The sequence below is a fragment of the Capricornis sumatraensis genome, chromosome 3 (assembly GCF_032405125.1).
Source record: "Capricornis sumatraensis isolate serow.1 chromosome 3, serow.2, whole genome shotgun sequence".
Lineage (NCBI taxonomy): Eukaryota > Metazoa > Chordata > Mammalia > Artiodactyla > Bovidae > Capricornis > Capricornis sumatraensis.
The window spans coordinates 123,987,012-124,007,540 of record NC_091071.1 but is presented as its reverse complement, the minus strand read 5'-3'; the positions used below and the strand labels follow the sequence as shown (position 1 = coordinate 124,007,540).

General features: G+C 39.4%; 1 protein-coding gene across 1 annotated transcript in view; it reads right to left on the bottom strand.

Annotated features, from left to right (window-relative positions):
* Positions 1 to 2,265: 2,265 nt before the first annotated feature.
* GLS (glutaminase) overlaps positions 2,266 to 20,529 on the bottom strand; it is an 87,268-nt gene continuing 69,004 nt past the window's right edge. Inside the window, exons 15-18 of the mRNA XM_068966998.1 lie at positions 6,150 to 6,211; positions 5,464 to 5,540; positions 5,315 to 5,378; positions 2,266 to 2,628 (exon numbers count right to left, since the gene is read on the bottom strand). Coding sequence (XP_068823099.1) covers positions 2,472 to 2,628; positions 5,315 to 5,378; positions 5,464 to 5,540; positions 6,150 to 6,211 — 360 coding nt within the window. The 3' untranslated portion in view covers positions 2,266 to 2,471. The remainder of the gene's footprint in view (positions 2,629 to 5,314; positions 5,379 to 5,463; positions 5,541 to 6,149; positions 6,212 to 20,529) is intronic.

Here is a 20,529-nt window from a genome sequence, read left to right as displayed (position 1 = left end):
CCTGATTTCAATTAAAATAAATATTTTTCAATTTCAGAATACTTACAACTTATAGTTTTAAGATTAGATTCACTTTGGGAGGTTCTGGAAGCAAATACATTCATAGCTGTATAATCCCCAGAAAGAATCTAAATCCAGCATCAGGTCATTCAGTTCCTGCCAGGCAGATAAGAGCATCAAATGGTCAATAGCTGATCCAGTTCTGCAGCTGAAGGGCAGGATGGGCAGCAGTGGGGTACAGCACATTACACTCAGATATGAGATTAGAACAGAGACCAGCAAAAACAACAGTGTACACAAAGCTTTAAAGAAACACCACCATATAGAGCTCTATGGTACCGAAAAAGCACATATGATCCTAAAGCCAGAATAAAAAGATCTTTGGAGCATAGTGATGGCAGCAGTTAACAGTACAATTAAAAGCATTTAAGTCAAATGTGTTCATTATTATTACCAGCCAATAGCAAATAGCCAGAGCAAGACCCAGCCTACAGTCATAAATAACATCATGTGTAAATAAGGGCACATTTAACTAAACAACAAAGATTGCACAGAATAGTTTTGATCTGAGAAAAGAGGAAAACGCTTTGTTCCCAAGTAACAGAACAAAAGTTCTCAAAATCACTGGCAGTCTTCAAGTCATGTAACTGAACTATCTTAATGTTTCATTTAAATCACAGAGAGCAGGCTGCTGTTGGAGCAATTATTTCAAATAATTTCAATTACAGAGTGTCTACCCCATGATATCTTTGGGAATAATGCTGTTCCTCTGCAGCATTTTACAAATACTACCTGTCTACATGTCTGATAGACCCATGGGGCAGGAACGCCCACCCACCATACTCCACACAGAAGCTCAGACTTGAGAATGGCTTCGTGCCTGATGCAGCTCCGTTAAGGAACACCCGCCATGTTCCACCTACCGAGGTGCTGCCTAGGCAATAAGGAATAATAGCAGAAGTTACTGATTTAGACTGGGAGCAGTAATTGAAACATTTGGAGGCTGCTGGAGTGGGATAGCAGCCACTGGGCATGATAAAGCCTGGAAGCAGCAGTGTGTGCTGACAGAAAGGGGAAGAAAAAGGAATTTGTTATATTAACATAACAGCCAGCGTTCATGTAGCTGAGGATTCTGCTCATTTCACTAAATACAGCTTCAGAGAAGTCCATTTGTGTGTGTGTGTGTGTGTGTGTGTGTGTGTGTGTTTAATTTCAGAAATCCTCATTAACATACCCTTTTATACCTCTGAGGTACGACAGGATAATGTATATGTGCAATTCCTCCCCAAGACAAATAACGGATTTTGATTTAAAATGAAATAGCCTTTTCTTATTATTAAACTGTAAAGTCCACCAAAAGTATACAGTAGAAAGTCAGGAGAAAATGGGAACAATCTACTGATCCCCTAAACAGAATAGATACCGTGATGCAGACTTTTAATGACAGGTTTTAAAACAAATGTTATTTGTAGCAGTTCCCATACCTTCATAATAACTTTGGTAGCTTAGAGCATGTCTGAATTTATCCTGAAAGCTGAAAAATATCTTCTTAAAGAGCTGTCGGAGCACATTCCTTCCTTTTATTGGCTGACGAATTGGAATAATTTGTATTTAGCTTACTAATCTGTCTCTGGTTCATCTCCTGTAGACAAATGGCATAGTTACAGCTTGGATGCCAGATACAGGAGGCATTTTCTGTTTTATTGTGGAAAAATGAAAACTGCATAGTATGCCAGCACCCACTTTCCCAGCTAAAGAAAAGAGGCAAAGAGCTAAATGTCTGGGAAAAGAAGCTGGTCTAAGGGGATATAGAAAAAGGAGATTCTTTCCAAAATATTTTAACTACATTCACACATAACGTTTTGGTCACCAAACATACCTTAAACAGATTCCCTGATAAAGTCTAATTAGAATTGGTCTATCCTACTAACAGTTGTTAATTATTATAATTTTTAGAGTCACATCATGAAGCTAGGGTGATGGGAGACATTTTAAACACATAACCATAAGTACATATAGTTGTTCACTCAAACTAAATCTGTATTTGAAGTCATGAAAATTACACTGTCTTGCCTAAAGGTAGCCTTGACCCATTTGGACAGACTGTACAATAGAGTTTAATTTATAAATGCATATCAGCAGATCATCACCATAAACTGTAAAATTCACAAAATACACAAAAATCATGAAGACCACACAGTAAAGCGAGCATTGGTAAATGTATCTTTTACATCAAATTATACAATGCACGAGGTAAATATTGCTCACATTATGGAGGGAGATTGTTTTTATTTCTATTTTTTCCCAAAGAGATCAGATTTGTCCTGTGTGCACAATGAAGAAACTCCAGTAACACTGAAATGACCAATGTTGTAAAATATACATCACTACCAGATAGGAATACACACGTTCTTCATAATCATTTTCCACAATTACATAGGTAAGTGATTTAAATCTTGGGCTTAAGACTATTATAACAGTCCATCGAGATTCTTATGGACCGTTTGATTCTCCTTTCCGTTGTCGGAATCTCCTTGAGGCGTGTACTGGACTTGGTATTCCTGCAGGATTTTAAATACGTCATGGTGCCCAAAGTGCAGTGCTTCGTCCATGGGAGTGTTATTCCACCTAAACAAGTAGCACAGCACAGACAGGGTCATTAGAGAATTTCTGTACAAAGACGATAATCTTAGATTTTAAATGCAGGTTAAAGGGCCATTCAAATTTAGCTATTTACACAGTATTACAAGTAATATTGAAAAAAATGCAGAAAGAGATTTATAATCCAAAAAGTGATCTCAGAGCAAGTTGGGATATGGGGAGGAAGAGAAAAACCATCTTCTGCAAAAGGGTTTTGTTCATACTAAGTGTTTATGGAGGGGAAATTCTAGTGTTGACAGGTAGGAGAGATTCCTCTACTATTCCTGAATTTTACCTTCATGAAAAGCCTACTCAGCTGTGTAACATCCATCACCCTAGCCTTTGATAGAAAATTTGTGTTCCTGTCAATGTAAAATCACAGTGAATCTCCACAAAGTCTGGAAATAACCATAGTCTTATTAGAGCTCAAATATACATTGGAGGAACAAGACTGGCCTCAGAGGAGCTGACATTTTCATCATCTCTGGTAAGGATGGGACTTTAGGGACTCAACTGGACCCACTCCACAACCAGAAGAGCTCCTCTTTCCACAGGAAGTGTGCTCTGGGCTGTGCTCTTCAGCGTCCTGCAGATGAAGACTACTGAAGAGGAGCGAAGGGCTGCCAGCAGTGGTCCATCAGCTAATTTGCCTTTTGGAAGAGCAGTCAACCCTGCATAACTGTGACAACCCAAGTAAATGACAGAGCATGATAGCTACCTCCCTAGTTCCTCACAAACATACTAAGTTTCTCTTCCATCCTCTCCCTACTATTATGTCACTTCACTTCTCCGTGGCTGGTAGGCTCTCTGATTCCATTTTTTCACATGCCACTCTCACAAGCTTCTGCTTTTCCTTCTTTCTTTGTTCTTAACCTTTTACCTTCTCAGTGGGGTCCCAATGTGGAACTTAAAGTTTTTTAAGTAATCTCATTTAAAAATATTTTTTAATAGTTTGAGAGCCTGTTCTTAACTTTTAAAATCAGGTAAGTAACCTTTTATATGTAACATTTAACACAAACATGCTTCTCAAAAAACTGCTGAATTAAGTTGCCTTTTACTTCTACGTTAGCCCTCATTAAATTAGCGAGTCAGTGACCTGAAACAGGGTGATGGGGTAACTTTTCAGTCATTTACAGTATATAATTACCTGTCTTTCTGGGAAAACTATTACCTTTTTTTGTTTTCGATGAAGTAATGCAAAATATCAACTCTATACACTAAATTTGCTCAAGCCTGTTTTACCAATTTGAGGTGATACTGATTCTATGAAATAGAGAAACAAAGATGTGTTCATCTAGCTTACATTCTCAAAACGTTGAATAACCAGTTACCACGTTGGTTACTGAGCTAACTTTTGCCTCTCAGATGGGTGCTTCTACTTTCACATTCCTAGAGGTTGATTTAGGGCAAAAACCAAAACAAAACATTTTGATTCTTAAACATGCAAAGCACAGTAAATATTTCCAGCCTGAGCCTATGTTAAACAGTGTTTTACTTGGGATTATAAATACTGGGGGCAAGGAGAAAACACCCTCTTCAGTTCCTTGCTCTGAAGAAAGAGCTTGTGTGGACATTACATTTGGGGATAAATGGGAGAACTGTCTCCCGAACATGAGGTTTTAGAATATTACCAATAAAGATCATGACTTTAGGTAATCAGAGCATTACCACACTTACCAAATTGCTAACAGTTCTCAGACACTGATGTCATAACTTGCCTGCATTTCCTGCACGCTGAGCTAATAAAACCTAAACCACTGATTTGAAAAATAGTAAAACTTTACTGAAACAGAAAGATCTAATAGCTTGAAAATAATCAACTTGCTCCACAAAGTTACTTCATATAGTCCTCAAACATCTAATCCAAACTCCTAATCACACGTATCAAACCTCTCCCACCAAATATTTTTTTCCATTCTTCTAAGCCTTTATTCTCCTTACTGACTCACCCAGTTATGTAACTCGTTATATAACATGCCAGTGCATTAGTGCAGGATTTACTTCAAGCGTGTGTATATACCTAAGCTGCATTCTTAACCCTCTCCTGACCATCCACCTTGTGAACAGGACTTATTGCAGGATGAATGTCAAGTTGCTATGTGGACCAGGAAGAAGAAGAGAGGAACAGAACATACCCAGGCTAATCTCTCCACTCTAGATAGACTGCCCCTCTCTTCTTTCTGTGCCCTCAAATCTCATCTCTTCCCCAAAGCAATGGTTAAAATTCAACTTCCATGAAGCTTTCTAAAACTGACTCCAACCAAATCCAGGAATTTCAACAAATTCCAATAGAGTTCTGGAACAGTAATTTCCTTACACATTTTAATATATCCCTGCAATGTTTATCTTGTCTGCCTGGGGTAGTCAAAAGCCTCACGAGAACAAAATTCCTATTTTAACAAACACCAAGACTTGTTTTCTCACACAATATACTCACTGACAGACTAACCAAGATAATTCTAAGAGAACTCCCTTAGGTAAACAAGAGGATCTAGGAGAAAGAATGATCTACTGAATAAAAACAAGGTTTTGTTTGTTGCCTTTATAAGGCTTCAAAGCAAGTTCATCTCCAACATACACAATGTGGATTTAATACACCCATCATTTAACTATTATAGCCCTGTATGATAAAAAGCCTGGCCTGCCAATGTTAGAAAGTAACACGAGGGCTCACCTGTCCTTGGGGAAAGGATTTACTTTGCAGGCTTCCAGCAAAAATTTAACAACTTCAACATGACCTACAGACAAAGTAAAACAAGCAGGTTTTAGTGTTAAGTAGGAATTACGTTTGAAAAAAAACAAAACAAGTGGTTCATATATTACCCTCTGCAGCAGCTACGTGGAGTGCCGTTCTAGAATCATAGTCTCGCTGTTCCATGTCCATGGCTGACAAAGCAAACCTGAAAATTCATAAGCATAGCTGTTCATTATATTAATTCGCCTCTGTAGCATTTCCTCCATCAGTTCAACCGAAGGTCCTGTGAGAAAGGTGTCATCCTTCACTAGTCTCACTAATGGAGACCCCTGTTCAACTAGTACATGATGCCTTAGGCAAATGCCACTTCACCGCTCTTTAGCTTTTGCTCCTTTTGGGTAAGAGGAAACACTGGCCATCTCAGGTTTACAGTCCTCTGTGACCTTTCCAGCCTGGGGATCTGCAGATCATCAAGTGTTCCTATTTGCCCACCTCCCTCACCTCCAAAGATGGAGAGTGTGGGTAGATGGGAGATTGAGAAGGCACTGTCCAATTCCAGTGAAACACTAATACCAATTGGCCAGATTGTTTGAACAGTTACCACCTGGGAAAACAGAGAACTGGGCTTTTGTAGGAAGTAGAAAAAGAAAGACTACAGCAAGACTAAGGCACTGGAAGGGGAAACTTAATATAACTTTGGATTATTTTTATTAGAGGGAAATGTAAGTGAAACTTCACTTAGCTTCAAAATGGCCCTCTCCCAAGAAGCAATTTCATTAACATCTGTAAACCATATGCTATTCTGTCGACATACCTTCGAAGTGCAGACACATCTCCAGTATATGCAGCAAACAAAAGGTTTATCACTGACTTTACCTGTGAAGAAAAGAGAGTTCAGGCATCCAGAGAAAAATCAATACGTAGAATGCACAACTGTCACCAGTAAGTCATTTCCATGTGCTTTGAACACTTCAGTGGGGTCACACACACAAATGTATCACAAGGATACTGCTGTAAGCAAAAAGGAGGCATATGTGTGTTATTTTTCTTTTTTCATAGAGGATTATGGGGGGAAATCCAACATTAAAGATACATGAGGGAAAGAATGGAATGCTATCATTGGCACAAAAGAATGGAAACTTATGACCTGGAAAACACACAGTTGGGACAACTGAAAACTGGAACCTTTTTCATTTAGTATATCTCAGTGCTGGGAGCTGACTTGTATACTCATAAAATTCCTATCACATCATTGCTAAAAACTAACTCATGCTATATAAATGTCTAATTGCTGCCAACAATCCATGTCCTCACCAATCACTGGTTTCTTTGGAAATCTTCAGAGACAACATTTGGTATTAATCATCTCAAACTGTAAGAAAAGCACTTCCCTGGAAGGGAAGTATTCAGTTCAATGCCCAGGCAGTACAAATGGGGGCAGGGTGGCATTCCCAAAGCCTGTGACTCTGCCTCAGCCCAAAAGGTGGATAAATTCCCAGAATACTAAGTCACTGACATGGAGTGCTTCTAGACATCAAAGTGTATCTTCTTTTAATATCCACTTTCTTGTCATTCATTAAGGGAAAGGCTAGTTACCCTAAAAGGCCATTGGATTTTGGTCTCTTTCATAGACTTTATCCAACACTGTTTTTGAGAAACCTAACTACTGACATACACTGTTTGTAAATAGTTCATAAATCCCCACTTTTGTCTTACTTTCAACTTCAACATTCATACAGATGATCCAACTGACACTGGACTCAATGGTAGAAAACAGTTGACCTGTTGGAATGGGAAGTAACTCAGTGATCCCATACCCTGGGAGCTGTGTTTTCTAGATTTTAACCTGGACAGGCCACCTTTCCACTACAGCTTCCCTTTCCCACAACCTGTGAACTCTTAAACTGGAACGAACTATCGCAGGACTTCTCTAATCAGCATTTTCAAAATGTTTTCTAATAGAAACTAGTCCAAAGGTACCATGAAAAAAAGGGTTCCATGGTTAGCTATTTTCTTAAAATACTAAATTCCTTCATAGAGATTCATGTGCATATGAAAAGCTCTGTAAAGTTCTGCAGAACAGGAACTTAACCAGCTAAGCACACCCCACCTATAAATTTTACTAGTGAAAGTGAAGTCGCTTAATCGTGTCCGACTCTTTGCGACCCGTGGACTGTAGCCCACCATGCTCCTCTGTCCATGGGATTCTGCAGGCAAGAATACTGGAGTGGGTTGCCATTTCCTTCTCCAGGGGATCTTCCCGACCCAGGGATCGAACCCAGGTCTCCCACATTGCAGGCAGACACTTTAACCTCTGCACCAGTAGTTACTGTTATTAAGATCCCTCCAGAAAACCTTACTCAACTCTTTCAGTCTATTTGCTTCCCTTCCAGCTACTCTTTACTACTCCTACCCAGCTTGCACTATGTCAACCTACTTTCAAGTCCAGAATGGTTTTCAAATGTGTGTGTGTGAGGGGATGGAGACAGGATAGGAGTTTAACACAATCACCCAAAAGGTTTTGAAAGTATATATAAGCATCTCTCCTCCTATTGCAATCTTGCTATTCCCACACCTCAATTTGATATAATTTGAAAAAAGTTTCCAGGTGATTCTGATATGCACTCCTATGGGTTATGAACCACTGTTCCAGGTGCCCTTCTTTCTTAATTGGATCAATTTGTAATTTTCAATTCCCTCGTGCTCTTGGGCCCACAGAAAAACATGATGGACTATTACAAATGATTCTCCATCATTTCCAACCAGTCTTTTATTGCTGCTTGACCATTTCTTCCCCCTTATTGGTTCCCTTTCGTACTTTCTTCAGATCTTTAATATCAATGGTGACCCCATAACAGATGACCCTAGCCACAACTTTATTAAAGACGATAAATTTTCACCTCTCTTTCCTCTGTTGTGCAAAATATTGGCTTAGAGTATCTATGCTCTCTTCTGTCCCTCCTTCACTGGTTCCCTTATCTTTGCCTTAATCAGACACAACCATCCTATTTTGAAAAACCAATACACAACGCCACTGTTCCCTCCTCTCAGTGCATATTTTCTGAAAGTATATTTTTAATTCCCTGCAAATTACCTTCACACCCACTATTCCCTCTTAGTAGTACTCTCAAGCTTTAGCAGCCTCCCTCAGCCTGGATTCTTTCTGATCTCTCCAACATGCCCCACCCTCACTCCTTGTCTTCCATCAGGCTGATTACCAGGTTCTCCCCCATGCTGGCCGCTCTGCAGTCATTTCCCACTTTTCACTGCCTGGTAACACTCCAAAAGTGGTCTCCACCTTCTTGTTTTTCACTGTAATTTCCCTCAAATGTGTTTCATATATCCCTCTGGGCAGAATGACTTCCCAGTCTGCATCTTTAATCTTTGTTCTCAAACCTGAATTCTAGAGCTCCACTTGCTTGTCATGCTGTCATTTCAGACTCAAAAACAACAAACCTGTCTGCATCCCTGGTGACTCCTTACCTGGCCTCCACAAGTCCATATCCATCTGTCTACCTGACATTGCCTCTAGGATGTTTAATATGCATCTCAGACATCAGCTCAAGATAGAACTTGATTTCCACCACCTTCCCTCACCTCAAGTCAGCTTCTCTTCCCGAGTCCCTTAGATGACACTACAATTCACCTAGTTGCTCAGGCCAAAAACAGTCATGATTCAGGGCTGCTGCACTGGATAGCATGCACTGAGCCTCCCACAAGTACACCTGGCCAAGCAGGGGTACTCAGCTCGTGCTCTTCTCCCCCAGCTGTGGGGCCCAGTGCCCAGGTATGTCTATGGGAGGAAGGGAGCCCTCCTCAAACAAATGTGCTGAGGGGTGTGCACAACAGGCAGAACTAGCTTTCTCTAACTTCCACAAACCAACCACATAAACTCTGTGGGTATTCCTGGATTCCACTTCACATAACCCATACCTAGCTCAAGTAATTTTGCTCCACCTCCAAACTATATCTGGACTCCTACCACCTCCATTACTATCACCCTAGGCTCTGAGTCACCACCTTCTCTCACCTGGAGGACTGCCTCCTGTTTCCACGTGTTCAACTTGGCTGCCACAGGGATCTTTTGAAAGCACACATGGCACTTCCAGTGACTTTCTATCAAACCGAGAATAAAATCCAAACTCTCTAGCATGGCTTTCAGGACACTAAATGCCCTACTCCCTGGTTACACTGTGCATCTCGTTCCCTACAGCGCTGCCCCTTGCAGCTGTCTCCAGCCAGGCGGTGGTCTTGCTGGTCCTAGGGGTGCTCAGGCCTACACGTGCAGTGCTGCCGTTGGGGACACTCCTTCCCCAGGTGGTGAGAAGGCTCCACTCCTCACTTATAACTCAGGTCTCTACTCAAATGGTATCTCCACCCACCCTAAAACACTGCCCTCTTTTTCATCACTCCTATCCCTTACCTCACTTCTCTCTTCAGAGTACTTTCTCTCTCTCTCACACACAGAGGTTTCTTGTCTCCCTCACTAAACAAAAGGTCCATCTGGGCAGAGACCCTGTATTTTCCCTTCCTCATTATAGCCCAGTGCCTATTACACGTAAGTACTCATTTGACTCAAATCAACACACTGTGCGAGTTAAACTTACCCAATGCTAAATGTCAATTGTATTTCAATTTAAAGTGTTGACCGACTAAATTAATATTCTCTCCCAAGGCAAATACTCAAATTATTACCACCATTTTGATTAAATTATAATCATTATTGATTCTTCTACCTCCTTGACTTTTACTTCTTAAATATCAGTACATTTATTTGGACTTCCCTAGTGGCTCAGATGGTAAAGCATCTGTCTACAACGGGAAACCCGGGTTCGATCCCTGGGTCCAGAAGATCCCCTGGAGAAGGAAATGGCAACCCTCTCCAGTACTATTGCCTGGAAAATCCCATGGATGGAGAAGCCTGGTAGGGTACAGTCCATGGGGTCACAAAGATTCGGACACGACTGAGCGATTTCACTTCAACTGGTGCCTCTGCTTCTAATCCTTCTTTCGCCCTCCAAAACTTTCACACATATGTCTAATCATCTTCTCAAAACACTGCTGTGATCATTAAATGTTTCTCAGCAAGGGAGTATTAAAAGAAGTTCCCAAATCATTCCTGATAATTTAAATTCATTAGCCTTGCATTCAAGATTCTTCAATGTAGCTGGCTTTGTCTCTTTCATACTCAACAGAGTAAAACTGGTCTGTTTTACTACCTTTGTTTCTATCTTATGCCTATGCCCCCTTCACTGGAACATCGAGATTTCTAATCAAATCCTTCCCTTTCTTCAAGGGCTAGCGTGAAAGCCCCTTCCCCAAGCATCCCATCTAGCATCTACTACCCATGTAGCTTGTTGCCGGTTACCCACGCAGGGCTTTGTGACAGCATGAGCCAAGGAGTAATCGTAATCAGTTAGATACCTCTGCTCCTACTAAACTATAGTATTGCTATATGTACTAATTTCCTGAAAGCATCTTCTCTCCACCCATTTTTCACTGCAGTGTTATTCTTAACCCCTTCCCTGTAAGACCCATGCCAATCTCTTAAATCAGAAGTCATCTCTTTCCATGTATCTGCCTCACCGTGGCACTATCACATATAGTGTATTTGTTTCTCATCTCCCCCACTACTCAAGAGTAATCCAGAATTCCAATGAGCATACCAGTGATATGCTAACTACCCACTGTTCTTATGCTTTAACATTTATTATCCTAAGCAATAAACCCTTGATGTATTTCGTGGCTGTTTGCATGAACCACATCCTTTTAAAATTCTGAATTTAGACCAAGCAAGTTTGAAGATATTTTATTTATGTAATAGGTACCACTTATTCACTTATTTAATATTTCCAAAGTGCTAAAAGAAAATTTATTTTTAAATCTGGCTGTGCTGCATGGCTTGCGGGATCTTAGTTTTCTGACCAGGAATTGAACCCTTGTCCTCTGCAGTGGAAATACAGAGTCCTAACCACTGGACCACTGGGGAATTCCTGAAAATTGCTTATTAATAAGGCCCAAGAAAGGCTGATTTTAGAGTATAATCAATTTCTTGAGGGTATGCTACCAACACTTTATTCACAAGCATGTTTCAGCTCAGAGGGAAATATAAAACAAGTGCCATTCACTCCAAGAGAGAAAAACACTAGGAGGTACAGTGAACACCAATTAAAATTGGAAGTACAAACACTTCTTTACTCTAGCAAATAACCAACCACCTATATTTTTAAGGTTTCCATAAATGAGGTATGAGTAGAATGCCAAGAAAGAAAATGGAACAGCTTAACAGTATTGAGACAGCAGATGGAGTGTTATTTCCCTTAGGGACAGTCCACTTTGTGGTCTGTTAAAAGCATTCCATGAATTCTCCTCAAACGGACATACTCTAGAAAGGCTACTATGACAAACCAAACCAGAGGAGGAGGACATCCTGTAAGATGAAAGCTGTGGTACATATACACAATGGAGTATTACTCAGCCATTAAAAAGAATACATTTGAATCAGTTCTAATGAGGTGGATGAAACTGGAGCCAGAAAGAAAAACACCAATACAGTATACTAACGCATGTATATGGAATTTTGAAAGATGATAACGATAACCCTGTATGCGAGACAGCAAAAGAGACACAGATCTATAGAACCGTCTTTTGGACTCTGTGGGAGAGGGAGAGGGTGGGATGATTTGCAAGAATGGCATTGAAACATGTATAATATCATATAAGAAATGAATCGCCAGTCTAGGTTCGATGCAGGATACAGGATGCTTGGGACTGGTGCACTGGGATGACCCAGAGAGATGATATGGGGAGGGAGATGGGAGGGGGGTTCAGGATTGGGAATACGTGTGCACCCGTGGCAGATTCATGTTGATGTATGGCAAAACCAGTATAGTATTGTAAAATAAAGTAAAATTAAAAATAAATAAATAAAATGAAAAAAAAAAAGATGACTCATCCAACTCTAAGCCAACTGCTGTGAAGGATGCAGGTGTGCTAACCATTGATCAAGCCTCATTCTAATTTCCCAATGGATACCTGTGTTATGTAAATCTTAAAATACCTGTCAAGAAGGCCAGGGTTCACAAAACAGTGAATTAACTAACAGTAACTGCCAGAGGCATGGAACCTGTTCTTTGACGAATCATTCTTCAGTACAAAGAAAACAGCTTATACAGCAGAACAGTGGTCCATATAAATCAAGGACTGTTTCATGTATGCCTCTCCCTACTAAAAAGAAACTTCACTTGGGCAGGCAGCCACTAAAAATTTAGAAATTAAATGTTAAGTTCTTTCATATTGCAGACTTTCCGGTACTACTACATTTTCCTTATCAAATATCTTTCCTCAGAACCTGCCAGAACCAGACAACCTTCTTAGTTTATTTGTACAAAGTTATGACAAGAGTGGAACAAAAATGTTACAGTTCACATGAGTTCATTTAACACAGGCATGCTTGACATATCAAAATCATACATTTTCCCAAAAAAGCTAGAAGCAGTTATAGATTCTATCAATTTTACAAGCCTAAAACATGACATTCCTCTCTTCAGCCCTATCATTCTCCTATTTATTTTGAGCCTATTTAAAAGCTGAATTGTCTGGCTTTTGTGTCTCCCAAATACCCTGATTCTGTACAAGTAGCAATTATGAGAATTACATATTACTTTGTATTTATAGAGTGCATGACTTTGAAAAAATAAATATTAAAAAAATTATAATTGTTTCAAACATCTCCGATGGGCTGGTTTGTAAAATATTATAGATAAACTGGTATTTATTACTACCACTGAGGTTAAAGGCCTCGGCTCAAGGCCATACAGCACATGAATTAGTAATGTAGCTGGGATACATTCCCAACTGTGTACAAGCAGACCATGATAACGTGAATCCTTACACACAAACTGTTATCCAAAGGATACAAATCAACTAAGAGACTAACCAGCAACCCAGTTTTAACCCATAAAGATTCTCTGCTAAATACTGGAAAGAAGGGAGGAAACATGGAAGGGTAGGAGCAGGGACAGGAAAGGAGATGATGAGAGAGGGAGGGAAGACTGATAACACTGGCATGACAGTTTACTCCAAGTATTTTATTTCCAATTCTATTACCAACCACAAAAACTGTGGTTTAGCCCCCCCCTTTTTTTTTATCATTAGTCTCTGTCTTCATACAGAGAACAAAGTCACCCTTTTGGAAAGGCTTTAATGAAAAAAGCAGGTAACTGAAAATCCATCCTTCTGTTGCTACCACGTTTGGTTTGATGTAAGCTGCTCTCTTATTTCTAGCTCACTACAGTATCTGTTGCTGTGGAACAGATACTCTTCTCCATCTGTTAAATAAACCATCATCACTCCACCTCCAATTTTGTTTTAAAAGTTTACTTCCAACTTGGCCTTTTATAGCCTCTAAATGAAAATACATTTTCAGCCTTCTTTCATAAATATTTTTAAGATCAGGTTAAAAAATACAAGCCTGCTATATAGTGTAGCTGAGGAAAAACGTTAAGTTTCCAGCAAATGTAAATTAATCACTTGCTGACGAGGGTAGAAATATAAACCATTACAACATGTATGTGATCAAAGATATTCTCTTTCTCTTACTGCTGAGTTTAACATTCATACGCATGTGTAAAATAAAATTATGGGCTGAGTATGAGGCCACATGTTCCTAAGCTTTCCAATGACTTATTCAGACACATTTATTAATATATAGTTGGCCTTCCATATCCATGGGTTCCGCATATATGGATACAAAGGGCTGACTATAAGGGACTGGGTATCCTTGGATTTTAGTATCTGCAGTGGGACAAGGAGGAATCCTGGAACCAATCTCCGAGGACACCAAGGGACAACTGCTACTATATATAGAGACAGAACTAATCCAACTGACAGGATCAGAGGATAAGAGAAAATCCTTCATGTGAGTAACAGCTCTGTAATTTCCTGTCCATATTTCCAAATTTCTACATAAATGCAGGAGATTCTCATACCATAATTTCAGTAGACAAGAATAAACTACAAATTTTACTCTAAAAAAAAAAAAAAGAGTATAGACATTTCAGTTACAAAACATAACCTCTAAATGGCAGCTCCAAACACTGCATTTTTGCTCTTGATCAGTCAAGTGATAAACTCTCTTAACATACCATTTTCAAAATTTCTCAATGAGGAGAATAATTTGAAGTAATTTTACTTACACTTAAATGAAGAAGTCACAATTATATCAAAGAGAAAAAATAATTAGGATTATGTATTACTTATAGCAAAACAGCTAATATGTAGCACCTACTCTCCTTCGACTGAAATAAGTGCTTTAAAGGGTTATTGTCCTATTATTATTCAAAGGAACTTGAGCAAGGGAATAGTGCTGGCAAGTGGCAAAAAGAGGGCTCAGGCCCAGACTGCCTGACGCCAGGGTCAGTGTTCTCTCAAGCTCTACTCAGTATTCCCTGGGCCAAGAGATTTCCTGACAACACCTGAGATGAGATTTCCTCACCAATATGGAACCAAGACTAAAATATGTTGTGACAGAAAATCAGAAAATAGCAACTAAAGAGCAATTTATAGAGAAATCAGAGATACTATTTTTCTGTTGAGGTACTTTTTTTTTTTAAACTGAAGACAAAATAAGGGAACAAGACAAATCATTCAATTCAGTACATCAATGCCAAAAAAGGGGAAAAAAAAACAAGGTATCCTTATTCTTCAAGTCTCTAAAAATGAAATATGAGTTTTGGGTTAATGCGAATAGAGCAAGTATGACTGCTACAGACAGCACTGGCAGCAAATAACTTCTTATCTCAGTGGCTCGTATTATTCCGGTAAATGCCAATGAATGGTCTAAAATGATATCACTGGGCTCACAAGCAACCCTCCTTTTATATCCAAGTATAAAAGTAACTCACAGCCTATCTTTGTGTGGGCTGACAAAGAGCACTCTAATTAAGAAGCAAGCAGCAAACAGGAGAAAAACAGAAATAAGCAGGGCAAAGACAGCTATGCCTTTGAAGAACAAAGTGCATTTTCCATGTGGCAGACCTAAGAGTATTTGCACTGCATTGAAAACTATCAAAATTTCATTTATATTCACGATCTTCCTGTGTCTCTTCTTCCCTTATACAAATGAATATTTAGAAAACCCCACAAAGATTAGTTAGCATTCGTTAGTGTTTAGATAGAAAACAAGGTGCCACACTTGTGGCATGATCAAGTGTCATGCTTATTTACAATTATTATTAACTAAAAAGACAAGTATGTAAAACCCCAAAGAATCAAAGAAACTAGAAACAGAATAAGAATAAAAGGGAAATAAACTGTTCACTGAATGTTTGTATATATTACTTTTAAAAAAATCAGGATCAGGGCCACTGGAATTATAAGATGCTACACTGGTATAAATTAAAAATAAGGAAATACAAACAAGTTCCCAGACAGTGTTCTCTTTCTGATGAGGACTGAAACAAAGTTTTGGCAGCAAGAGACAGAATTATTTCAATTTAGAATTAAAGGACCTGTCACTCCTTTGCATGCCTTGACTACTACTACCACAACCAATGTACACATAAATGATTATTCTACAGTTATTCCAACCACAATACATTCTTACTGACTGCTATTAGAGAAAAAAAAAATCCGTCATTTTCATTGGTCTCCAGTCATATTTAATTCTCTAGATTCTTTAATGTTCATTTCACACTTTTATTGTGAAAAGTTCAAGATGTGTGTTTATAGACAACAGAGAACAGATACATTAACAATATCTGTTTCTCTAGTACTTTGAACTTTTCAAAATGCTTTCACAGATGTTTTGACTACTATTCAAGTTATGAGACAATGTTCCTCCAGCATACAATATAAGTAGTTCCTGGAGAATAGGATTTTTCAAAATCCTCGAAAGTAAGTAACATTAGATATACACATAATTAGACTATATCATAAGACTGCTTACCCTTACCTATATTAAAACATTTATAATTATCAGTAATACTTTATTCTGTGAGGCAGAGGATGGACATGACAAAATTATACCCAGAATTCAATTGTTAATGTAATCTATATTAGTTGAAAATTCTTTAAATAGAACCAAATTCTAAAAAAAAAAAAAAAAAAGACCTTTTAGGTCTAAAAGACCCTAAAAGCTTGCCTTCTATGTAGGCAGGGTTTAAAGTAGATTTCAAACTCTGTTGTTAAAATGTTTCTGGTAATTGCTCTAAAAATTCTGCCTGATCTTCTGCAACCCAAATTTGGGATGCAGCCATAGGATGCAGGGTGCCCGACAGAACAGACTGTCATCACTATAAATCCACAGCTACCAACCTCAATAGTATTCTGACATCACCATGGTTCCCTGAGCTCTCACTCCCAATCTCCAAGAACAAACATTTCCTATCGTCTCCATGCTCTGAAATCTCATGGCCTCATGCCAAGCCCACAACTCACTCTTAGCAGAAAGCCTTCTTTCCTATGCCTGAGGAAGATGGAAACCAATGGACAGAAAATCTCTCAACCTCCTACCATGACTACAAACCTACCCACTTGCTGCTCAATGACCTGCTTTATTGGAGAAGATACTCCTCCTTCCACAAGCCTAATCTACCACTTGCACTGAGAGCTCCATCTCTTTCCAGGGGTCTCACTTTATTGGCCTTTTCTACTCTCCTGTATCTACGTCAAACTTTCCTTCTTTACTGGATCTATCAGCTGCCAAACGTGCTCTACTCCAAATAGTTCTCTGACCTTTAAATCTCAAAGCCAACAAAATATTCTTAAAAGGTGAAAAGGAAGTCACCAGTATGGGCTACCAACAGTTTACTCTCCGAGTACAAACAATAAAACAATCCAACCATCTACTATTATCATTTACTAAATAAAAAGACAGTTTAACACCAAAAGAAAGAAAATTAGGAAGGAACTGATGTAAACGGACACCCCTTATCTTAACACTCATTTGGCTTTGATAGAGATGATGGTTCAAAACTTATTGAAATACTCCCCTCCTTTGACTTCTGATACTATACTATGCTGGATTTTCTCTTCTCTGGCCACTTTTCAGCTATTTCAAATCCTAAAAGATGATGCTATGAAAGTGCTGCACTCAATATGCCAGCAAATTTGGAAAACTTAGCAGTGGCCACAGGATTGGGAAAGGTCAGTTTTCACTCCAATCCCAAAGAAAGGCAATGACAAAGAATGTTCAAACTACCGCACAGTTGCACTCACCTCACAAGCTAGCAAAATAATGCTCAAAATTCTCCAAGCCAGGCTTCAACAGTACATGAACTATGAACTTCCAGACGTTCAAGATAGATTTAGAAAAGCCAGAGGGACCAGAGATCAAATTGTCAACATCTGCTTGATCATCAAAAAAGCAAAAGAGTTCCAGAAAAACATCTACTTTTTTACTTTACTGACTATGCCAAAGCCTTTGAGTGTGTGGATCACAATAAAATGTGGAAAATTCTTACAGAGATGGGAATACCAGATCACCTGACCTGTCCCTGAGAAATCTGTATGCAGGTCAGGAAGCAACAGTTAGAACTGGACATGGAACAACAGACTGGTTCCAAGTCGCGAAAAGAGTACGTCAAGGCTGTTAACCTGCTTATTTAACTTCTATGCAGAGTACATCATGAGAAATGTGGGCTGGAGGAAGCACAAGCTGGAATCAAGACTGCTGGGAGAAATATCAATAACCTCAGATATGCAGATGACACCACCTTTATGGCAGAAAGTGAAGAACTAAAGAGCCTCTTGATAAAAGTGAAAGAGAGTGAAAAAGTTGGCTTAAAACTCAGCATTCAGAAAACTAAGATCATAGCATCTGGTCCCATTACTTCATGGGAAATAGATGGGGAAACAATGGAAACAGTGGCTGACTATTTTTGGGGGCTCCAAAATCACTGCAGATGGTGACTATAGCCCTGAAATTAAGACGCTTACTCCTTGGAAGGAAAGTTATGAGCAACCTAGACAGCATATTAAAAAGCAGAGACATTACTTTGTCAACAAGGGTCCATCTAGTCAAGGCTATGGTTTTTCCAGTAGTCATATATGGACGTGAGAGTTGGACTATAAAGAAAGCTGAGCACTGAAGAATTGATGCTTTTTTGAACTGTGGTGTTGGAGAAGACTCTTGAAAGTCCCTTGGACTGCAAGGAGATCCAACCAATCAATCCTAAAAGAAATCAGTCCTGAATGTTCATCGGAAGGAGTGATGCTGAATCTCCAACACTTTGGCCCCTTGATGCAAAGAACTGACTCATTGGAAAAGACCCTGATGCTGGAAAAAGATTGAAGGCAGAGAAGGGGACGACAGATGAGATGGTTGGATGGCATCACCAGTGTGATGGATATGAGTTTGAGTAGGCTTCGGGAGTTGGTGACGGACAGGGAAGCCTGGCATGCTGCAGTCCATGGGGTCACAGAGTCGGACACAACTGAGTGAGTGAAATGAATTGAACCGAACTACTCTATCCTACTTTTAAAATGGGAGTTTCTTAGGGTTCCTTCTCATTTCACTGTCCCCTGGAGCAATCTCACATACCTCCCCACAGCTTTGAATCTACTCTTCCAGGCTGATCCCTCATGAAATTCTATCTCCAGCTTAGACCACCCTTCTAAATTCCAGACCTATATCTGATACTTACTCAATATCATTACTTAGACATCTCACAAATACAGACATGCCAAAAAGATGTTACCTTTCACACACTGCTAACTGCCTACCCATTATCCATTTCCTACCCTGTCAGTATGCACTAATAGAATCTCTTACTCCTTAGGGATAGTTATGAGTCTTAACTAAAAACTAGCCCCCTAAATTCCCTTATATCTAGTCTGGCCAGTGAGTATATGGGTTTCTGGGAAATTTCTTTCACATGATTTAGGTGTCACTCTTTCCTTTATTCTTCTACTTTGACCATACAAGAGAGACCAAAAATGAAACACCTATCTGGCAACTATAAGGTCTAATGTCCAGACACTAAGGATGGTCACAGCAGAGCATACCTTTCTGATGGTATTAGTACTGGCTGTCTACCCCCAGACTTGTTATATGAGAAAAATAATCCCATATGTCTAAACCACTGTTAATCAACTCCTGATTTCTAGAGTCAAACATCCTTAACTATCAAAACCAAAATTAATTTTTTTCTGTACTCACAAAGTTCACTTCTTCATCACAGTAAAAGCAGGAGCATCCTCCCTATTGCTCCTACTAAAAACCTGGTGGTCAATTTGATATCTCATCTTTTTCATCCACCAAATACTATCAACACATGCTAGCCAATTTCATCTCTAACACCTATTATCTACCTTTTTCACTTCTAATGCTCTATCCTAAATCACTACCACATCTCATTTTGGGCTCAGAACTTCAACTCCTGCCTTCCTCTAATTTGTTCTCCACAGAGCAGTGTCATGTCATGTCTCTTCTAAGAAGTCTTCAAGTTTCCAACTGCACTATGAATAGTCCAATATGGATATAAAACCCTATATATAAATGGCATATAAAACCCTACATAGATTTTTGCCCAACTGTGTTCAGAGGACTAACTGCAGCAGAAACACCTGGGGTGCTTAATAAAAACGCAGATTTTAAAAGCAATCTTCGGTGTTGGACTTTAGGAATCTCCACTTCATAATTAGGACACTTAACAATTCAGATGCATATTAAAATATGAGAAGGGTGAACCTACATAATGTGATCCAAGACACATCTACGGCCTATCTCCACTCACCTCGCCTCACCATATTTGCTTACTTTCACTTTCTGAAATGTGCTAAACTCCTTTCTGTCTTGGGGCCTTTCTAAAACCAGACTATCCTATTAACCCTACTCTACCCTTTCTCTTGGGTTTCCCTGGTAGCTCAGCAGTAAAGAATCCACTTGCCAATGCAGGAGATGGGAGTTTGGTCCCTAGGTCAGGAAGATCCCCTGCAGACAGAAAGGACAACCCAATCCAGGTTTCTTGCCTGGGAAATCCCATGGACTGAGGAGTCTTGGACGGGATACAGTCCATGGGGTGGCATCAAGAGTCAGACTTGACTTAGCGACCAAACAACAACTCTTCCTCTAACTCATTCTAAATTTAACTATCACCTTCCATGGAGAACAACCATACTGAATCATCCAGGTAAAATGAGGTTTTCATGTTATACCCTCTCCAAGCACTCTACTCTGTAGTTTTCTTTCA